This window comes from Dryobates pubescens, chromosome 1 (genome assembly GCF_014839835.1).
Source record: "Dryobates pubescens isolate bDryPub1 chromosome 1, bDryPub1.pri, whole genome shotgun sequence".
NCBI classification, from domain to species: Eukaryota; Metazoa; Chordata; class Aves; order Piciformes; family Picidae; genus Dryobates; species Dryobates pubescens.
Genome location: NC_071612.1, coordinates 63,606,530 through 63,624,849, shown reverse-complemented (window position 1 = coordinate 63,624,849; position 18,320 = coordinate 63,606,530). Strand labels below are relative to the sequence as shown.

Sequence of the window (18,320 nt, the reverse complement as noted above, 5' to 3'; positions counted from 1 at the left end):
CCTCAGCTCAGTCCATTGCTGAAGTAGCAACAATGGGGATGGCAGAGCTTACGGGCAGTTGAGCCTGCATGCACGGCTGACTTTCCAAACAGCATGGGCTGAGTACACACCAAGCAGTAAGTCTGTGCTCTTTATCTAGTTACAGTCGCACCACACTGGAAAGAAATCAGATGCCAGAGCAGTTTCCGTCAGTACAAAGGAAATTGACAAAAAATTGCTGTTTTCACTGTGCTTAGATGTATGCAGTCTGACACATTCCTTTCCCCTTGCTCTTGTCACAAAAATGGTGCCTCAAAGAAAGGAAAGCAGTAGCCAGACTGTTTATTCAGTTCAGTTTATTTAAAAGTACTAAACAAACATTAAATTAAGTGGCAGAGGCCTGAACACAATGAACTTTTTGCTACTGTGTTTGGCTTAAATACTGAAGAAATAGATGGAAGAATAAAACCACCAAAACCAGCTGCAAGCACATCACACAACCGTGCGGATTCCAGTTCACCTTGCAGAGACAAAACCTTCCCCTGCCATCAGTGTGGCAGCAATGCTTCTTTGGTATTAATACAGTTGAAGCATTCAGGACCTTCCCCTTGAACTGCTTGAGCTAAAATTCCCCTTTCTCCATCCTGGCTGCATACTGCCTTTCCGATCGTTTCCTGCGGTAAACATCATCTGCCAGAAAAAGAAGTTTTCCCATTAGTGTTTTCCAAGTGCAAGACAGCATGGAATGTATGAAGCTTCTCACCTCTCTTAGAGCTTTTCAGTTCAATTTTCTCTTGCAGACACTGACTGACAGGCAACTGAAAATTGAAACCACCACAAATCATAGAATCATAGAATTGAGGGAGCTGGGGTTGCTTAGCCTGGAGAAGAGGAGGCTCAGGGGAGACCTTATTGCTGTTTACAGCTACCTGAAGGGAGGTTGTAGTCAGGTGGGGGTTGGTCTCTTCTCCCAAGCAACCATCACCAGAACAAGAGGACACAGTCTCAAGCTGTGCCAGGGGAAGTTTAGGCTCGAGGTGAGGAGAAAGCTCTTCATAGAGAGAGTCATTCACCATTGGAATGTGCTGCCCAGGGGGGTGGTAGAGTTACCATCCCTGCAGGTGTTTAAGAGGAGATTGGACGTGGCACTTGGTGCCGTGGTTTAGTCATGTGGTCTGTGGTGACAGGTTGGACTCCATGATCTCTTCCAACCTTGGTGATTCTGTGATTGGAAGGAACCTCAAGGATCATCTAGTTCCAACCCCCCTGCCATGGGCAGAGACACCTCACACTAGATCAGGTTCCTTAGAGCCACATCCAGCCTGGCCTTAAAAACCTCCAGGGATGGGGCTTCTACCACCTCCCTGGGCAACTTCCTTCTCACCACTTAAAACCAGTTATGTTGTATTTCCCACCCAGGCTAAAGTTCTTCCCATCGTTCCTGATGAAATATTTTATAGGAAGACTATGTCTCTAGTGTGATACAGTAACTTTTTGTCTACTTTCCCAGGAGGGTAATTAAAAATACAAATACCCAAACTAGCTGAAGCCAAAAGGCAATTAAGTTCTAGGCACAAAAGGACTGTCAGCATGGCTTCAGTAGGTCAGCTTTTTTAATACCCCCCCCAAAACATGGCAATATACCCACTGTCATAGTCATCCTCGTTGTTCTTCCTGCCTCACCTCACCCAAATCACCCCTCACTATCCATCACCAAATAAAATCCCAGACAAATAGAAGACTTACACAGTCTTAGACATTGCTACTTTGCATGGATTATGAAGCGGCAGTAAGGCTAAACTGCACAATGATTGTTACTGTAGTATAGCATCGTTTAGACGTAGCAATTATTTTTGTTTGCAGGAAAATAAGGCTTAAGTTGAGCCGTGGCTGCCACAGAAATCTACTTTCGTTTCTAACCTGATCTTATTACTGTCTCGGTAATCTGAAACTGAAAACAACCAACCCAAGCCTTCAGAAGTGAGCAAAGAAGCGACTTGTTTGCAGCAAGCTTGCCATCTATGAAAACCCCATCAAGCTGTTTTATTTTGCAAGAGATTCAACTAGATTTCCCATGAAAATGAGACTATTCTCATATACAGTAGAGCTGATCCTTTATTTGAAGTACACACAAATTTCTAGCAAGGTTTCTTCAAAGGAAGGATGCCACATTCAAACAATGCCTCTAGAAACCAAGTGCCATTAGCTGAGTTTTCATGACTCATTTTGGTACTTTTTCAATTTGAGAAAGTTACATTTGAGACAAACCCACACACTTAAATCCTGACCACCATAGTGTGTCTTCTTCGATATATTTAAAAAAAAAGAGATGTAATTTAGTATTCTAAACCCACTTTTTCTTTTGTTTCTGCCCAGCGTGCTCTGCCAGGGACGCAGAATCTGGACTGTGTTACCATGCACTAGAGAGGCTGACTTGCTTGCTTTCCTCCAGGTGAGGGCCCCCCCAGCAAACTCTGCTCGCTGCTGTTACGGGGAAGCGCCTCCGCCGTGCTCGCCACTAGCAGGTGCTGTGGCACACGGAACCGGATGAGACCCGGGGCCGGTGAAAGACCGCCGGGAAGCGGGAAGGTGCTGGGGGGTAGCAGTGATTCAGCAGGCACCGGGCCGCCTCCTGCCGCCCCGCCGGGAATCAGCAGATCCTCACTTACAGAAGGTCTCCTTGCCAATGCGGACGTTAATCATGAACCACTCCATAGCTCCCCCGAGGAGGAAGAAGAAGGGCAGGAACCGGTACGCGCCGAAGCGCTGCTTCCCAGGCACCAGCTGCAAGAGGCGCTTCACCCTCTTGCTCACCAGCATGGCCGGGGCGGGATCGGCACCTTCGCGTACAAAGAAAATAAGGAGGCGTATGAGAGGCAGGACGGGACGTACAACGACCCCAGCGCATCGCGGTCAAAGCGCCACCAAGTTGCCCCGATGCAGGCTGGTGGCGGCGTGAGAAACAGGCGGCCCGGCATCGGCTCGGCCCTTCGGCTGTGGCAGGCGGGCACCCGCGGCACCCCTGCGGCACCCCTGCAGCCCCCGTCTCGCCTCCTCCTCCCCCGTCCCGGCGCAGGCGCGCAGCCAATCAGCGCAGCGCTTGCCGAACGACCCCGCGCTGGGCGCCCCTCACCTCCCGCGCGGGTAAGGAGCCGCAGCAGCAGCAGCAGCCGAGCGGAAGGACGTGGTCGCTGCCCACGTGATCCCGCGCGGGGCGGCTCGCCTCGCCTGATTGGCCGGGGCGGGGCCGAGGGCCGGCGCCCGGGCGGGACTACAGTCAGGGACCACCACCGCCCCCACCACCGCCGCGCCGCTACTGAGAGTTCGGAGCGTGGCCACAGGAGCTCCCTCTGACCCTCGCCATCCTCTCCCCCCTCAGCCCTTCTCCGCCGGCTGCCACTCAGCGCCACAGCCTCCGGCCCTCTCTCGTAGAGGCGTGGCGAGACGTAACGCGGCCCGGCCCCCTCGCACCAGGCGGTGGGGATTGGCCGCCCGGCGGGTGCCGCCAAGGGCCAGGGTGACGGGGAGCCGAGCCGAGCCTGGCCGTGCGCGGGCAGCCCCGAGGCTGCAGCGTCTGGCGGGACCATGGCGGCGCCGGGCATGGCGGCACTAAGGAGGTGCAGTGGCGCGGCCCCCCGGCTCCTCGCCGTGGCCGTCTCCTACCAAAGCTGCCGGCACAATGCCAGCCAGTGCCCCGGAGACGGCGGCCACGGGCAGCCCAGGGATCACCACCCGGCTCCCCCCGGGAGATCCCGGCGCGGCGCCGAGCCCAGTCCCGCGGCGGGCAACCAGCCCGTCCCGCCCGAGGGAGCCGACACCAAGACCTACTTGTGGGCCAGGTACCACGAGATGAAAAAGCTTGTCTACGGTAAGGGCCGCCGTCGGGCGCTGGGGCTGCCACGTCCCGCCGCGCTTGGCCTCTCGCTTGTTTTTCCCGTCTTTGCATCTCTGTGCCTCTCCCCGCGCCGCAGAGCTGAGGATGTGCCCATTGCTCTGCAGCTGCCAGGGTTAGAATCCTCGCTGGCAATGCCATCTGCACGTCTGCATTGCCCAGAGCCTTCTGGGATGATTTTATTTCTGTTGGAATCTGGCCCTGGTCTTCTCCCCATCGTGGGTTTCCCTTTGTGAACATCCCTCGGCTGGGCTCAGCGTTTCAGGACACGCAGAGAGTGTGGGGTTCTTCACAACTGGCACACCTGACATCGATGTCATCATGGCAAATGTCTAAATGAAGGGTTTGTGGCATTTGTCATTGCCTGGCATATGGAAAGGTGGTTAGACTGGGACACGTAGTCTTGTTGACTGGTGTGGTGAGAGGAGGCCAGTGTCCAGCTTCTAACTCTCTACTAGCACAAGGGTGAATGAAGACTGATACTACAGCTGCTGGGTTGTCTCCTGATCCTGAGCTCGCTTTGTGTTGCACCCTTCACTTGCGTGTGTGCGTGCATGTTTTTGCACCTCTTACCAAGAAGCTACCTGTCTCTGTCAGGTACATTCGATATCTTGCTAAGTAAGGAGGAGACTCTTGCTACTTGCTGATTCGATCCATGTGTAAAACAAGACTGGCATTTTGGCAGCAGCAATACCTTTAGGAGTATTCCATTCTTGAAAGTGTGAACGAATAGCTTTCAGGGCATAAGGGCAGGAACTTTTTCTTGCTGGTTTATTCATACTTGGAATGCTAAAGGCAAGCATTGTAAAGAGCTGGGAAGTGTGACTTGGTGTCTGCTGTTGAATAGCTCTCTGTTAGCTTTTGTTTATCTAAGGATTTGGAGAAGGACAGCAATCAGCCAGAAACATTTGGATGAATGGGCTGGCCGTTCTGAGACTGGCAAGTTCTGTCATTCCTCCCTTACCTTCCAGTACATGAGATTTGACATGAAATCTGAAGTCTTCCATGATTCACAAATGTAAAGGAATTGGCCTCTGATCTGTTGGGTACTCAGCCTGATGCATTCCTGCTTTTGCAGGATGTGAGCTCCTTTGCCTGAGTTGCTCAAGGCAGTACAGGGTGCTGACAGAGGACTTGCTTCATGTTAAGTCTCTGCTTCAAGACTGAGTTGTGGTTTTAGCCCAACCACTTGAAAGAAATCCCAAGGTGTTTGGACCTTCATATCCTCAAAGCAATTCTTTCTTTTGCGTGGTGGTTCTGCAGCAACACATACAGATACGTCAATAGACTGTGTTGCAGTCCCTTGGGAAGTGCTGGGTTTACTCTGTGGCAGATTGTGAAATTTGTGTTCACGTAGTTAGACTTTGTGGGGACACAAGAGATACAGCTACTGGTGGAGATGAAGAGCTATCAGCAGGACTAAATGCAAAATGAAGTTAAGTGTTACAGATCTCTTTACAGATCATTGATAGACATGTTTGAATAAGAAGGCTCTTTTTTGTTTGAAGAATCGCTCCTCAGCCCAAAATTTCAGCTCTGCTGTTATTTGAGTCTTGTCAAGAAGAGGCAAAAGAGAACTTGGTCCCAGCTGGTTTAAATTTTTCTTCTGACAATCAGACTGAGTTGTGCAAAATGTGGCATTGGGTCTGTTCCTTTGTTCTTGATTACTGATGCAAAAAACAATCTCAGTGCTTGGGTTATGGATTTGAAAACATCATTGCATCTCCATACTCATCAGTGTTGTGATTGAGCAGAATCATGTGATGCCACCTCCTATATCCTCTGAAACTCCACTTTTGTCATATCTTTTGTCCTATATAGTCAGATACTACTGTTGGTTTTGGAGAAAGGTCTCTACAAGGAGCATCTATTGTGTGTTTTCAAACCAGCTTGGGACCTGATTTATAGAGCAATATCACTTTTTAAATCTTTTGTAGGGTTCCAGTGATAGGGCAGGATGTGTAGGACAAGAGATTCTGTGCAGTAAGGCTCAGTGGTGCTATGGGTTAGGTCACTACAGCCCAGGGACTGGAAACTGCAGAAATGTGTCTGTATTCTGCCAGGCTTGAGTGTGGAGGTTACAGATGACAGCACAGATTAGCTACACAGAAGGTAAAAACCTCCTTGTAGCATTGGATCAAGAGAAGCCCTTCTCTTTTGCCACTTTGACTATTAAGATCAAATTTCTTCACCTATGAGAATTTGAGCATATTGCTTCCACTTTCTGGGTGGGTTGGTTGGTTTGTTTGTGCTGGGGTTTTTTCCCCCTCTGACAAAAGGAAAAGTATAATTGCATTTTGAAAAAGGGATGGTGTTGAGCAAGACTCACTGTATTCTGGTCTGGTGACATCTGAAGCGTCAAGGAAGGCTGGTCTGCTTTCTTGGTAAGCGTTGTCTGAAGTTTTATGCTCTAGGAACCATCCAGTCCTGAAACTCAGTGGAGCTGGCAGGCAAGTGTAAGCAAGCATGCATGTGGTTTCCTAGATCTTTCAAACTTGTAAACATGGCTACAGTCAATCAGCTGTCCTAAAGAACCTTGAAAATGCTGACTTCTTGCCTCTGCATGACCTGTTTGAGGACAGCAAGAACATGGTTAGACACTGATAACACTGTGGGGGTAGCTCAGAGGTGGTCCTTGCTCTTTCTAGTTTGTGTGGATCGGGAGATACCTTTGCATCTGAATGACGCAAGCTGCAGACAGCAACATGTACCTGTGACATCTGGAAGTGGGAGAGCAGACACTTTTGTCTGATTTAGGCTCAAGGTGAGAGGAAAGTTCTTCACAGAGAGAGTTGTTAGCCATTGGAATGGGCTGCCCAGGGAGGTGGTGGAGTCACCGTCCCTGGAGGTGTTCAAGAGGGGATTGGACGTGGCACTTGGTGCCATGGTTTAGTAGTCATGAGGTCTGTGGTGACAGGTTGGACTTGATGATCTTTGAGGTTTTTCCCACCCTTACCGATTCTGTGATTCTATGATCACTGCACTGGTGATCTTGGCTTGATGCAGAGCTGGTTTTTGCAGTCCAGCACATTTTGATTCTGCTTGTGTTGCTAATCTCAAGCAAGCATGAAGACTGAAGGGCCTCACTCTTTGCCAAACCAGAAAATGAGCCTAGTGCTATGATAATGAATGCCCTGTGAGTCTCAGGGAGCATGCACCTTTCATGAGTTGGGGCACCTGCAGACTGAGCTGGGACTGGCAGTGACCATTAGCAGCCAGAACTGGAAGTGTGACCATTTAATCTCCCGGTTCTGCTTTCCTAAATGTCAGTGTTTTTTGCTGCTAAGGAACTATTGTGGCAGTATTTGGCTAGTGCCTTTGTGTATGTAAAAATCATTGGTTTTGGAATGAATCATATTTTTTAATATTGATTCTGTGATTCTATAGAATTAACCAGGTTGGAAAAGACCTTTGAGATCATCGAGTCCAACCTATCACCCAACACCATGTAATCAACTAAACCATGGCACCAAGTGCCTCATCCAGTCGCTTTCTGAGCACCTCCAGTGATGGGGACTCCACCACCTCCCTGGGCAGCCCATTCCAATGGCCAATCTCTCTTTCTATGAAGAACTTCTTCCTAACATCCAGCCTAAACCTCCCCTGGTGCAGCTTGAGACTGTGTCCTCTTGTTCTGGTGCTGGTTGCCTGGGAGATGACACCAGCCCCTACCTGGCTACAACCTCCCTTCAGGTAGTTGTAGACAGCAATGAGGTCTCCCCTGAGCCTTCTCTTCTCCAGACTAAGCAACCCCAGCTCCCTCAGCCTCACCTCATTGCTTTTGATTTATGAAAAGCTCAAAATGTTTAGGCATAATGGCATAAATTCAAGATTGTGCTCCAGAGTAATTTTCAGCACTCTTTTAACGTGGTTCCTCTGTCATTTAATGTTCTTTAAGTAATACTTCCCTCTCCCTGCCTTCCTGGTAGAGGCATCTACTGTAGCTGGTTGGAGTGATTTGCAGGATATGGTACAAAACAGCACTTCAAAGGATAAAGATGTCCTTGGAAGGGAGGAAAACTGACTGTTTGTCTTTAGAAAGCAAGTTGTGTGAGCAAAGGGAACTTTCTGATTCCTGAGGTATGTGGAGGATGGTGGCCATCTGCTTTTCAGTGCCATTCCTTTCCAGACTAGTCTTAACAAAGAAATTAGCACAGATGTCTGCTGTGTTGGACCTCTGGGAGTACAAAGGGTGTGAGAAATCTCTGTGAGTTGTCTTTTTCATGTGTTATTCTTCATTAACATGAGTGATCTGAGGCTGAGAGAAAAGAAGCATTTCCTGCATGATGCCATTGGTACCCCTGGGAGTTCAGAGAAGCACTGGACGTGCTTGGCACCTCCTGAGCAGAGCGTTTTTCACATCCGAGGGGGCCATATGGTGACTTGGCCTCTCTGGCTGTTGCTCACAGTTAATTACCTGCTTTTGTTTCCATCCCTGCTGTCGTGTTGGGAATTGAGCACTATTGCTTTCTAAATGTGTGGCCTATTGCCGGGGAAGAGACACTTGTGCTGTCAGGAAGGTACTTGGATATAAGCAGCTGTCCAGGACCTCGGACCGGTGAAATGAAGGAGATGTGTGTTTACCTTGCGTCTACACCCAGGTGTCCAAAATACATGAGATCAAACATGCTTTCTTGTGGTCTGCCTTTGTTGCTGAGTTTCATCATGCACCATGGATATGCAGACACTTGCCTTAAAAGTGTCAGAGTTGCAAAGTGGAGCAAATTGTGCAGCGATGCAGATTCCAGGGGGTTGTATCTATTGCAAGAGCTGATTTCCCCCCCCTCCCCCCAGATACACACACACGGGTTCTCCCTTAGATCATACTTCCTGAGTGAAGTGCTGAGTAGACAGTGACTAAGTGTGATATTGTCTGCCTTTCTAGTTAGAGCCCAAATAGGATTATTGTGCTTTTTTAATAACTAAAACTGGGTTTATCACCCCCCACCCCCCCTTGCTGTAATTTATCATGTCTGTCCAGCAATCTGTTTCAGACATACAGCAAAAGCTATAATCCTTGAAAAATGGCATCTCCATGGGCTTCTGGAGGGTGTCATCTGTTTGTTTTCACTGGAGGATCACCACACAAACTGAGGCAAAGATCTCTGGCAGATTACGTGCTGAATGTCAGCAGAGCAGCAGTGCCCAAGTCTGCAGCCCAGGACTTGATTAAGCACTCTGGATTTGTAATCACCCAGGTGATTATCTTTGACAAAAGACAACCACCAAACACACACAAAAGGCAAACCAAATTAAAATCAACCAGACAAACCCCCAGACTTCAAGAAACCTGGCTCAGAAAGCCAGGCTTCTTTGGGCTTTCCTATTGAAACCAACCTTGCACATGCTTCAAGCTTCTGTCTGTTTCTTGCAGTGGTTTAAACCTGTATAGAGACTGTATGAGCTTAAAGAGGAGATAGACACCTACCACTCCACTGAGCAGGATGCTGCAAGTGCTAGTTTATCTGCACTGAGCTAAAAGTGCAACATGAATTTGTGGACTGAGACTCAGAGCTTTTCATGCTCTTTGGGAGATGAGTGGCTTTGAAGCTCCTGTACATTGAAGAGGGAGGACGACAGCACGGCAAGAGCAAGCTGTCAGCAAGGTGCTGCGAGATGGCTTGGTGGTAATGATGTGACAAGGAGATGCGTGGTGCTCCAGGAAGCATGCGTAGGGAACACTTCGTCCATGAGGCAGCGGTTACAAAACATTTTTGGTTAGCATCTGTATCTTTTTTTGGCCCTTGTGACTTAAGAGAGAGCGTGTTATGTTAGCAACAAAATATCTGAGCAGGGTAAAATAATCTGGGCAGGAAGCTGTCAGAGAACAGCAGAGAGGCTCTGTTTGAGGCTGGCAGGGAGGAGTATGACCATCCAGGGGGTCTAAATATACTTCTTAAATCATACTGTGGCACAGTTGCTGCTTATGTTTCTGAGCAGCGATAAGGCTCGCTTCATGCAGTTGGTGAATCTCAGACTACCCATGCCTTGCATAATCAGCTTTTCCTGACTGTGTTTGTACAAAAGTGGTGGCTGGGGAATGTTGTTGAGTCGAGATGGGATTCATGGATTCTGTGAAAGAGGAGATGGGAGTTCAGGCAATGGTATTGTGCACTGTGCTCAAGGTATCAAAATGTGCTGTCAGAGCACTGTTACCAAATGATGGATATTGGAAGAGCCTAACCTCTGTGTTGAAGCAATTATGAAGAGGAAAGCACTGCATATTTGCACTGTGGTTAGGATTGTGTCATTTTTTTCTTGTGAGGAAGAAAAATAACACCCTACAAATCCCAGGGTAAGCTTAAGAAAAGATATTCCCTCAAGCTATCTGGAGGTGAGGACAGGAAGTGGAGCTCTGTTTACAGTGCAAAGAACATTTATGATGTAAGGATGAAAGTTATCATCTGAATCCTATTTACATTTCCCATCTTTTAAAATCCCAGGGGAAAGTACTCTTGTGTCCACTCTCTTCAGCCTCTTCCAGGAATTTTGCCACCAGCAGAGTCACTGAAAGAGAGCTCTTGTTCCTTCTGTGTAGCCAGTAAGTCAGCCCTCCTGCCTTAAAATACTGCTTTCTTTTCTAGCCATTCCTCTCTCTAGCTGATCTGGTGAATTGCATTTGAAGGCTAAAGGGAAGCGAGTTAGGAGAGTGGGTTGGGTATGCTTTTGTGATGTATCTGTCCTCTGAAATAAATATTCCGATGTATCTGAACTCTGTTTCTTTGGCCCTCTCGTTGGATTGGTGCTCACAAATGTACTTTGGACTTTTAGCCTAATTCTATAATCATTCCAGACAAAATCTCATTGGGAAGGACTGGTTTCTCTTTCTAATAATATTTTGTTGTTGTTGCTCTAGATTCAAATGAGAGTTGGTTTTATAGCGAGGAAGAACCAACACAGAGGTTCTTGCTAAAAGTTACTGTAGGAAGGGAAAAAAAACATCCTAGCTGCTGATGCTGTGTAGGCTCTGGAAAATGCCTGCACTTTTCCTGTCCTTCAAAGAGAAAATTACCCATCTTTGAGGAGGGAGGAAACATCTCCTTCCCCTCTCTGTTCCCCGGCATGGATGTGGCTCAGCAGCCTACTATTTTTGTTGCTCCTTCTCATCTTCCAGTGGACAGCTTTTGCGGTGCGGGAGGCCTGGGGAGAGCCTGCTCCTGTCCTTCCTGTTATAGTGCAGCTTTAGCGCTCTAGGCTAGCTCTGAACAAGGGCGTACAGGTAGTTTGGCTGCTCGGTCACTTATCCCCCTTTTTCCTAGCATTCTGGGGAGCAAAGTGTTGTTCACAAGCACCCTGAGCAGGAGGAACCCTGTTTTGAAGCGACAAACCACACTGCAAGGACTGAGCTGTTTCCACAGCTGCTTATCAGAGAAAAGCAGATAACTCCCTGCTCTCAGCAGTGTGCTCCAAGAGCTTAGCTTAATGTGGGTTTTCTACATTTTCTTGCTACATTTTGTACCAAACCTTGTTTTATCCTGCCTGTTAAAGAGTTTTAAAAGCCTAGTGGTACCTGCAAGATTGCTCTGTGAAGTCTGGCTGCTTCTATGAGAAACAAAAACTGCTAAGAGGCAAACCTCAAAGCTTCGAATTTGAAACAATCAAGATTTCTGAAAGAGGAGAGTCAGCCTCTTTGTCTGGCTCAAGTTTTATGTGAATGGGGCATGTCTTTCTGGTAATATACTGCACCTTTCATGTTGGTGAGCCTGCTGAAACTGTGGCTGCTGTGAGCTAGTAATTTGACACTTCAAAATCTCGGGTCTGCTCTGCTTCATGTAGGCCAGAGACATTGTTTTGTGGCTTCCTGACACAAAAGGTCAGCCTTACTGTGACAGTGGTTAGCATCAGCCCAGACACAGCCAGAGGTTTCACAGTGTGTTTTTTCATGGAGAGTACCGAGTTAGCAGCAGCAGCCTGCAGCAGCAGCCGTGTGCTTCCAGCTGCTGTCAGGTCCAGAGCAAAAAGTTGACATTCCAGTGATCCTCTCAGTTTTTCTAACCTCTCCTCTTTCTCTTCTCTTAGATCTCCTTCCACCAGGAGTCTGCAATCTCCTCAACCCAGCTGCTATCTACGCTAACAACGAGATCAGCCTGGGAGATGTTGAGATCTATGGCTTTGACTATGATTACACATTAGCTCAGTATTCTAATTTGCTACACTCTATGATTTTCAACACTGCCAGAGACATCCTAATAGAACAATTCAAGGTAATGACGTGCTAAGCATTCCCTCTCGATTAAGCTCACTTCTGTCTTTGGAACACCCTCGGTGTGCTTGCAAAATGCCCCATTGTACACATGTCAATTACTTGTTTTGTTATTGAGGTAAATGTCGTGTTTCATAGGTTTTGCAGAAAGTTTTCCTTTGAGATAACTCACCATGCTCTACGTTCCTGGAGCAGGAACAGTAGCCCAAAGAGCTCTGATCTGTTTTACTATCGAAATACCACTGTCAGAATTGCTGGTTGGAGGCACACATGGTGGATACACATGAACCACAGCCCAGCAAGGGACTTGACATGTGCAAGTCACTGTGGATGGCCCTCTGTAGCACACCCAGTAACGTTTTGTTACAGTCACCTATTGCCCTTTCTCCAGTAGGTGACTGCTCTGTGCCATATCACGGAATCACCAAGGTTGGAAGAGACCTCAGAGATCATCAAGTCTTCTCATAACATCTTTGTTTTCAGAGAGGCTCAGCAGTGCCAAACAGAAGCATTGAATGGAGCTCACTGGAAGTGTCCTCACTGCCTGAGTGAATGTTAGGCTTTCATGAGGGTCATGAGAGAAGCTAGTTGTGAGGATCCTGATTCTTTATGTCTTTCTCCACTCACCCACTGTCTCTGTTGAAGGGGCAAACTGAAGTGCACCTGTTCCTTGTTCAGTTTATGCCTGGAGTGAGAGGAGCATCATAGTATCAGTCAGGGTTGGAAGTGACCACAAGGATCATCTAGTTCCAACCCCCCTGCCATGGGCAGGGACACCCCACACTAGATCAGCCTGGCCAGAGCCTCATCCAGCCTGGGCTTAAACACCTCCAGGGACGGGGCCTCAACCACCTCCCTGGACAATCCATTCCAGGGCTTCACCACTCTCATGATGAAGAACTTCTTCCTCATGTCCAGCCTGAATCTCCCCACCTCCAGCTTCATTCCATTCCCCTTACTCCTATCACTACCTGAGATCCTGAGAAGTCCCTCCCCAGCCTTTTTGTAGCCCCCTTCAGATACTGGAAGGCCACAATGAGGTCACCTCAGAGCCTTCTCTTCTCCAGACTGAACAGCCCCAACTCTCTCAGTCTGTCTCCATAGGAGAGGTGCTCCAGCCCTCTGCTCATCCTCATGGCCCTCTTCTGGACACCTTCCAGCACCTCCAGATCCCTCTTGTAATAGGGGCTCCAGAACTAGATGCAGTACTGCAGGTGGGGTCTCACCAGAGCTGTAGAGAGAGTAGGAGGACTAGACCAAATCAGAAGGTGAAGTAATTTTATTGGTAACCCCTTGCTTATATCTCTTAACATTGTTGCTGTTTGTCTTCCCAGTATCCAGAGGGGCTTGGGAAGTATGACTACATTCCAGGGTTTGCCATACGTGGACTTCACTACGATGTACAAAAGGTAAAGCTGTACAAAGTTCAGGCTTCTGGCCATTGTCTTCCCTTGCATTCTGTTTTTAATGGAAATACTTTCTGTCATCACTTGCAATAACATGGATCACCAAACTGTCAGTGCTGTGCTTTTCATGTGCTTTACAGACCTTCCAAGGGAAAGATGCCTCAGAAGACACAGCCACATAGCCTCTAGCAGAAAGGGATGTTTAATAAAGACCTCTGGTAAACAGCCTTGACAATTTATAAGTCAGTTAATTCCAAAAGTTAATTAATAGAAAACTCAGCTTGTTTGTGTGATCCTTTCTGTCTTTCAGGAAATTTAAACAACAAGCCTCAATCCTGCATCTACAAGTACTTGCCAGGAGCAGAGGCATTATGTCTTACTCTAATAATAGAAATGACTTGTCAAGAGAATGCTTTAGGAAGCCTTCCCCACCCCCCACTCCCAATAATAGGGCTGCCTGGAAAAAGGTCCAAGCTACTTGAGATGCATACTTCTTCGGAGCACTGGCAAGCAAAGGGCAAGCATTAGCTTTAACCCTTTTCAGTGCTTTGGGTTGATACCCTGAAGGCCTGATGCCCAGCCAGGCAGTCAGGTGGGAGCACAGCAGAGAGAGTTGCTTCACTGCAGCAGCTCTTCTTAGGCTGAGCTTTGAGCCCGCTCAGGGAAGTGGGCAGTAGAGGCTAGAGTGTGTGTGTGGGGGAAAAAAATAGCACAAAGACAAAAACTACAGAGAGTTTTCCTGTGTCTTTTGTCCCAGCTGCAGTGACAGCTTGGCAGCAGACCACTCATGCCTCTGACATTACAAAGTAAGCAGCAGATCTGTGAGAAAATGAAGTTTCTTCCTCAGTTTAAAGCTCTGGCTGGTACACCAGAGAAACAGCAGTGACTAGCTCAGCTGAGCAGAGCACCTCTGAGTGAGCAGAAGATGAGAACTCTCTTTTCTCAGGATCAGTTTGCAAAACATATGAAAAACTGGATAGTGCCTAAGTAAAGCTTCCACATATTTGCCTGCGCTGCTCACAGACTTGTGGGAGGTCTGCCCACAGTGTTAAAAGCTGCACTGATATCCTGATAAAAGAAAGTGCCTGAAGGTCGTGAATGCTGTGTGGAATCAATTACTTTGCTCTGCAGTAGAAACAGCACAAATAAGTTTGATACTATGTCCTTATTCAAATTGCAAAGTGAGGTGGGTTTAGTGTCAGGCTACTCTCTGTGCCCAGAGAACTTGTGTTACAGCTGGTGGAGGGAGGAGAAGGGATGACTCATGAATAGGGGAGTCTGATACAAAAAGTGCTGAGAAGGGTCTAGTGTTACCAGCCTGATGTGCTTGTGAATAGACCTTTGCATAAAGGTCTATTGGGGATGGGGAGAAGTGATGGAGGAGAGAGCTCTTATATGAAGAAAATGACTGGGAATAGCTACACTCTAGACCAAAACTTGCCTACTTAGTTCTGCTGAAGATAAGTGTGGCAAGAAATCTTTTCTGCACACAAAGCTCCTTTGGAATGTGTGTGCTTTTGGACAGGAGATAAGAAGAGACTGAAACACAGAAACTTTGTTCTCTCAGTTTTTCAACTGCATCCCTGTCCACAAACTTTGGTGTTTTAACAGACAGTGATGTTGCAGCTCACAGGAAGATGGACTTGTGCCAGAGAGGCCAATAAAAACCCACAGTATAAATAAGGGTGTGTAAAAGTGACTGGAGAGTAAGTGCAGCTTAAAGCACTCAGATGTGAGATGGTTATATGATCTTTTATTTTGTAAATGTAATTTGTGTGAAAGTTGGAACTCAAGGTTTCAGTGTAACCCTACCCAATTCTAACTGCAAATCTCTCTCCTTTATCACAGAGTCTTCTCATGAAGATTGATGCTTTCCATTATGTCCAGCTGGGGACAGCATATAGGTCTGTCATCTCTGAAAATCATTTTCTAAGTGCCCATGCATTCAAAGATGGATTACTGAATCTGGGTGTATGTTCTTGGCATTTGTTGTTTGTTTTGTTAGTTGGTTTTTTGGTGGTGTTTTTTTTCCCCCCCCTGATTACACTTTCATCTGGCTTATCCTGTCGGCACTTGCTTCAAATGCTTACCTGGCATATAATTGCAGGGAGTTATTTTTCTCAAGCATTTCAAGCCAAGTGTGTGTGGGAGGACCTGGAGCTTTTTTGTAGTGGTTAATAGCACATCTGGTCACGTACTCTGCGTAATGTCTGCAGCCACAGCACGCCTGGATTAACTTCTGTGCGCGAGCAGTGCAACTAGGAAAGGCCTTCTCTGTATGTGGTCCACATACAGGCCTGTCTCTTCCAGACAGGAGTGTATCCCAGCAGTGGTCTGCTGTGCCTTGCTGCAAAGAGGAGTGGTCTGGATGTGCAAATAAAATCTTAAAGCAGCGCAGACGTGTCAGTCAAGAAATGATGAATCAGAATTTGGGCTCAGTTTAAGACCTAGGTTGTCCTATTTTTCCTTCCCTTCAGTTGTTCTCCAAGGAGAGCTGGGTGTGCTTTGGAACAAGTGGCTGGAACAGTGCTGAGCAAACTTTTCTCCAAAAAGTTGTGAGATGGGGGGGGGGAAAAAACTGTGCCCCAAAGTGGTGTGGTGGTGGTGTGTAACAAGTAGTAATTCATGGATACTGGTAGCAAAGCTCCTGTGAAGCTGTGTTGTATTTCCTGAGCGTGGAAACCAGTGTTGTGCTTTTTTGTCTTGAACTCTGTCCTTTTGCTGTTAAGCTTCAGTTTCAGTAAACACTCTAAGAATATTAAGAAGGGAGTTTCATAACCAGAGAGAATTGGCTTCTTTGAATACTAGGAAGGAGGGCTTGCTACTGCCCCACATTTCTCTTCAGCTTCATGAAGAGATTTTCACCTAAAACACATTTAAATTTCCTCCCTCCCTCTTATCTCTTTGTAATTGTCCTTCCTGAAGTGCTCTTCTCCTCAACTGTCCTTTGCTTTTGAGCACAGCTGGGGCAACTTCTGACTTCTCAGGTCAGTACCGTAATTGAACAGGCAAGGAGAAAGGGACAGGGGCAGACTGCTTGTGGAAACAGCCATAACAACTGTGCAGGAGGCAAAACCTGCAGCAGTCAGATAACCTGATGTTCAGAAAGGGGACAGCTCAGCCATAGCTGTGACTGTGGGGTTTGGGGGAAATGGCTATCTCTGTGGAATGGGCTTAGCAAAGAACTGGCTCTGCTTAGGAAAACCAAATAGGAAGGAAGCCTCCTTCTCAGAAAGCTCTTTTCCTACACATTTAACTGTGGTGAGCCTTGTGGAAGGAAACAACCTCTCCAACACTACAGTCACCCAGTGCTGGCAAAGTCAGGTCATGGGGCAGTCCTGTCGGTAGATTGACAGCACCCAGAGGGAGGTCTGCAACTCTCTGCTGGAGAGAGTTAACCTAAAGAAGCAAATGAAGTATCTGATAAATGTCTCTGTAAAGCTTTTATGTGACTCTTAAGAAGCCCTGGAGCTGTCAGCCTCTCTGGTGTGAGTTTTAGAAAGGAGCCTCAATTTTTGCACTTGGTAGCTGTGTGGCTATTGCCCTGGTGGCTATTGACAAACTATTTGTGGTTTGTGTCTAGAGGGCTGAAACCAGTGCCTGATGAAGAAGTGATCGAACTCTATGGTGGTACACAGCACATCCCCCTGTACCAGATGAGTGACTTCTACGGCAAGGTATTGTAAGCCCTTTACAGCTACGATGCAGCAACCCTTTCAACAGCTTGGAAAAGTGAGTGAATTGTGTGAGCATGTAAATGACCCCAGCCTCCCTCGGACTCCAAAAGGCTCAGTCCCCAGTGAGTTGCAGTGTGTGTTTTTGTTCTAGTGGGAATTTGCCCCAGAGGTTATTTAGCAGTTTAGCATGTGAAAGCCATCTGTGAAGCTTTCCTAAACACCAGGCCTATTGGCCTAGGGCTGAATGGCTCTGGATGCTGATAGGGAGATATTCCTTGCTTGTTCCTTGGCCAGATCTAGCTCCACAGCTACCAGGGCAGCCTCCAGTGATGGTGTTTGCAGTGAGTTGTGCTGGAGGCATTAAGTGAGTGTAGCAGTAGGGTGTTTCCAGTGTCTTCCTCTCTTTGGTTTTGGGGAAGGCTTTTTTATTTCATGAAAGGGATTCCCCCCTCCAGACCTACTCAGTGGATATTAATCATAGGCTCAGCATCTCTTGAGTGTTAGGGCTGGTTTTTTAGGCAGAAAAGCTTACTGTCAGAGTAAAGGACTGAAATTCTGTCCACAGGAGCTGTAGAAATCCTGTGATTGCCTGAACCAGAGGAAGTTAGGAGAAATTTATCTTCATTAAGTGCCTAGTGTGGTACAGTGGGCAAGTGGGGCCATTCACATCCCTTTCCCCCCACGGAGCTACTTTGTTTCTTGCCCTTTGTTAGTTCAGGAGAAGGGCTGGCTTCCTCTGGTAATACCTCTTTGAAGCTGCTGTGTGAAGTCCCCAGCAAGGTCACTTTTGATTTCTCACTGTCTCTGGGGAACATTTAATCTGAGTGGCTACTTTCTGGATAAGTATAGTCTCTGTTTACAGCTCAGTGTTGTCTGCAGCTTTGAAATAGGATGTTTCTGTTTCAGATTTGATACCAGTCTGCAAGCTGCACTCGATTAGCCTCTCTCTGTGCAGCTATCCTCATGCTTGGCAAAGTTGAGATTATTTCACCTTTCTTTTTTAAACAATTGTAAATGTGAAATCTGCTTTGAGTTGGGGCCATGTGTAGGTGCTCATGCAAAGTTCCTTTCTGTGCCGCTTTGTACGTACCAGCTGTTCTCTTTTCTCCTGTACTTCAGTACAGAAAAATTGGGTGTTGCATTTGGCCACAGAAGTAGGAAGA

General features: G+C 47.4%; 2 protein-coding genes across 2 annotated transcripts in view; one reads left to right on the top strand and one right to left on the bottom strand.

Moving 5' to 3' along the window:
• Positions 1–320: 320 nt before the first annotated feature.
• On the bottom strand, positions 321–3,138 carry LOC104300404 (ubiquinol-cytochrome-c reductase complex assembly factor 5). The gene is made up of 3 exons (XM_054171416.1): positions 3,113–3,138; positions 2,649–2,819; positions 321–669 (listed from the first exon to the last, which is right to left on the bottom strand). The coding sequence occupies exons 2-3, from the start codon at positions 2,797–2,799 to the stop codon at positions 602–604; spliced, it is 219 nt and encodes a 72-aa protein (XP_054027391.1). The 5' UTR covers positions 2,800–2,819; positions 3,113–3,138; the 3' UTR covers positions 321–601.
• A 235-nt stretch (positions 3,139–3,373) lies between these two features.
• The window catches only part of NT5DC2 (5'-nucleotidase domain containing 2), a 28,489-nt gene continuing 13,542 nt past the window's right edge, over positions 3,374–18,320 (top strand). The window contains exons 1-5 of the mRNA XM_054167243.1: positions 3,374–3,847; positions 11,891–12,075; positions 13,409–13,483; positions 15,329–15,384; positions 17,064–17,157. Coding sequence (XP_054023218.1) covers positions 3,565–3,847; positions 11,891–12,075; positions 13,409–13,483; positions 15,329–15,384; positions 17,064–17,157 — 693 coding nt within the window. The 5' untranslated portion in view covers positions 3,374–3,564. The remainder of the gene's footprint in view (positions 3,848–11,890; positions 12,076–13,408; positions 13,484–15,328; positions 15,385–17,063; positions 17,158–18,320) is intronic.

Excerpts from the sequence above, each read along its gene's own strand:
- LOC104300404 (XM_054171416.1), bottom strand. The coding sequence starts at position 2,799 with ATGCTGGTGAGCAAGAGGGTGAAGCGCCTCTTGCAGCTGGTGCCTGGG. Across the intron at positions 670-2,648 it reads CATTGGCAAGGAGACCTTCT|ATGATGTTTACCGCAGGAAA; the intron begins GTAAGTGAGGAT and ends TTTTTCTGGCAG.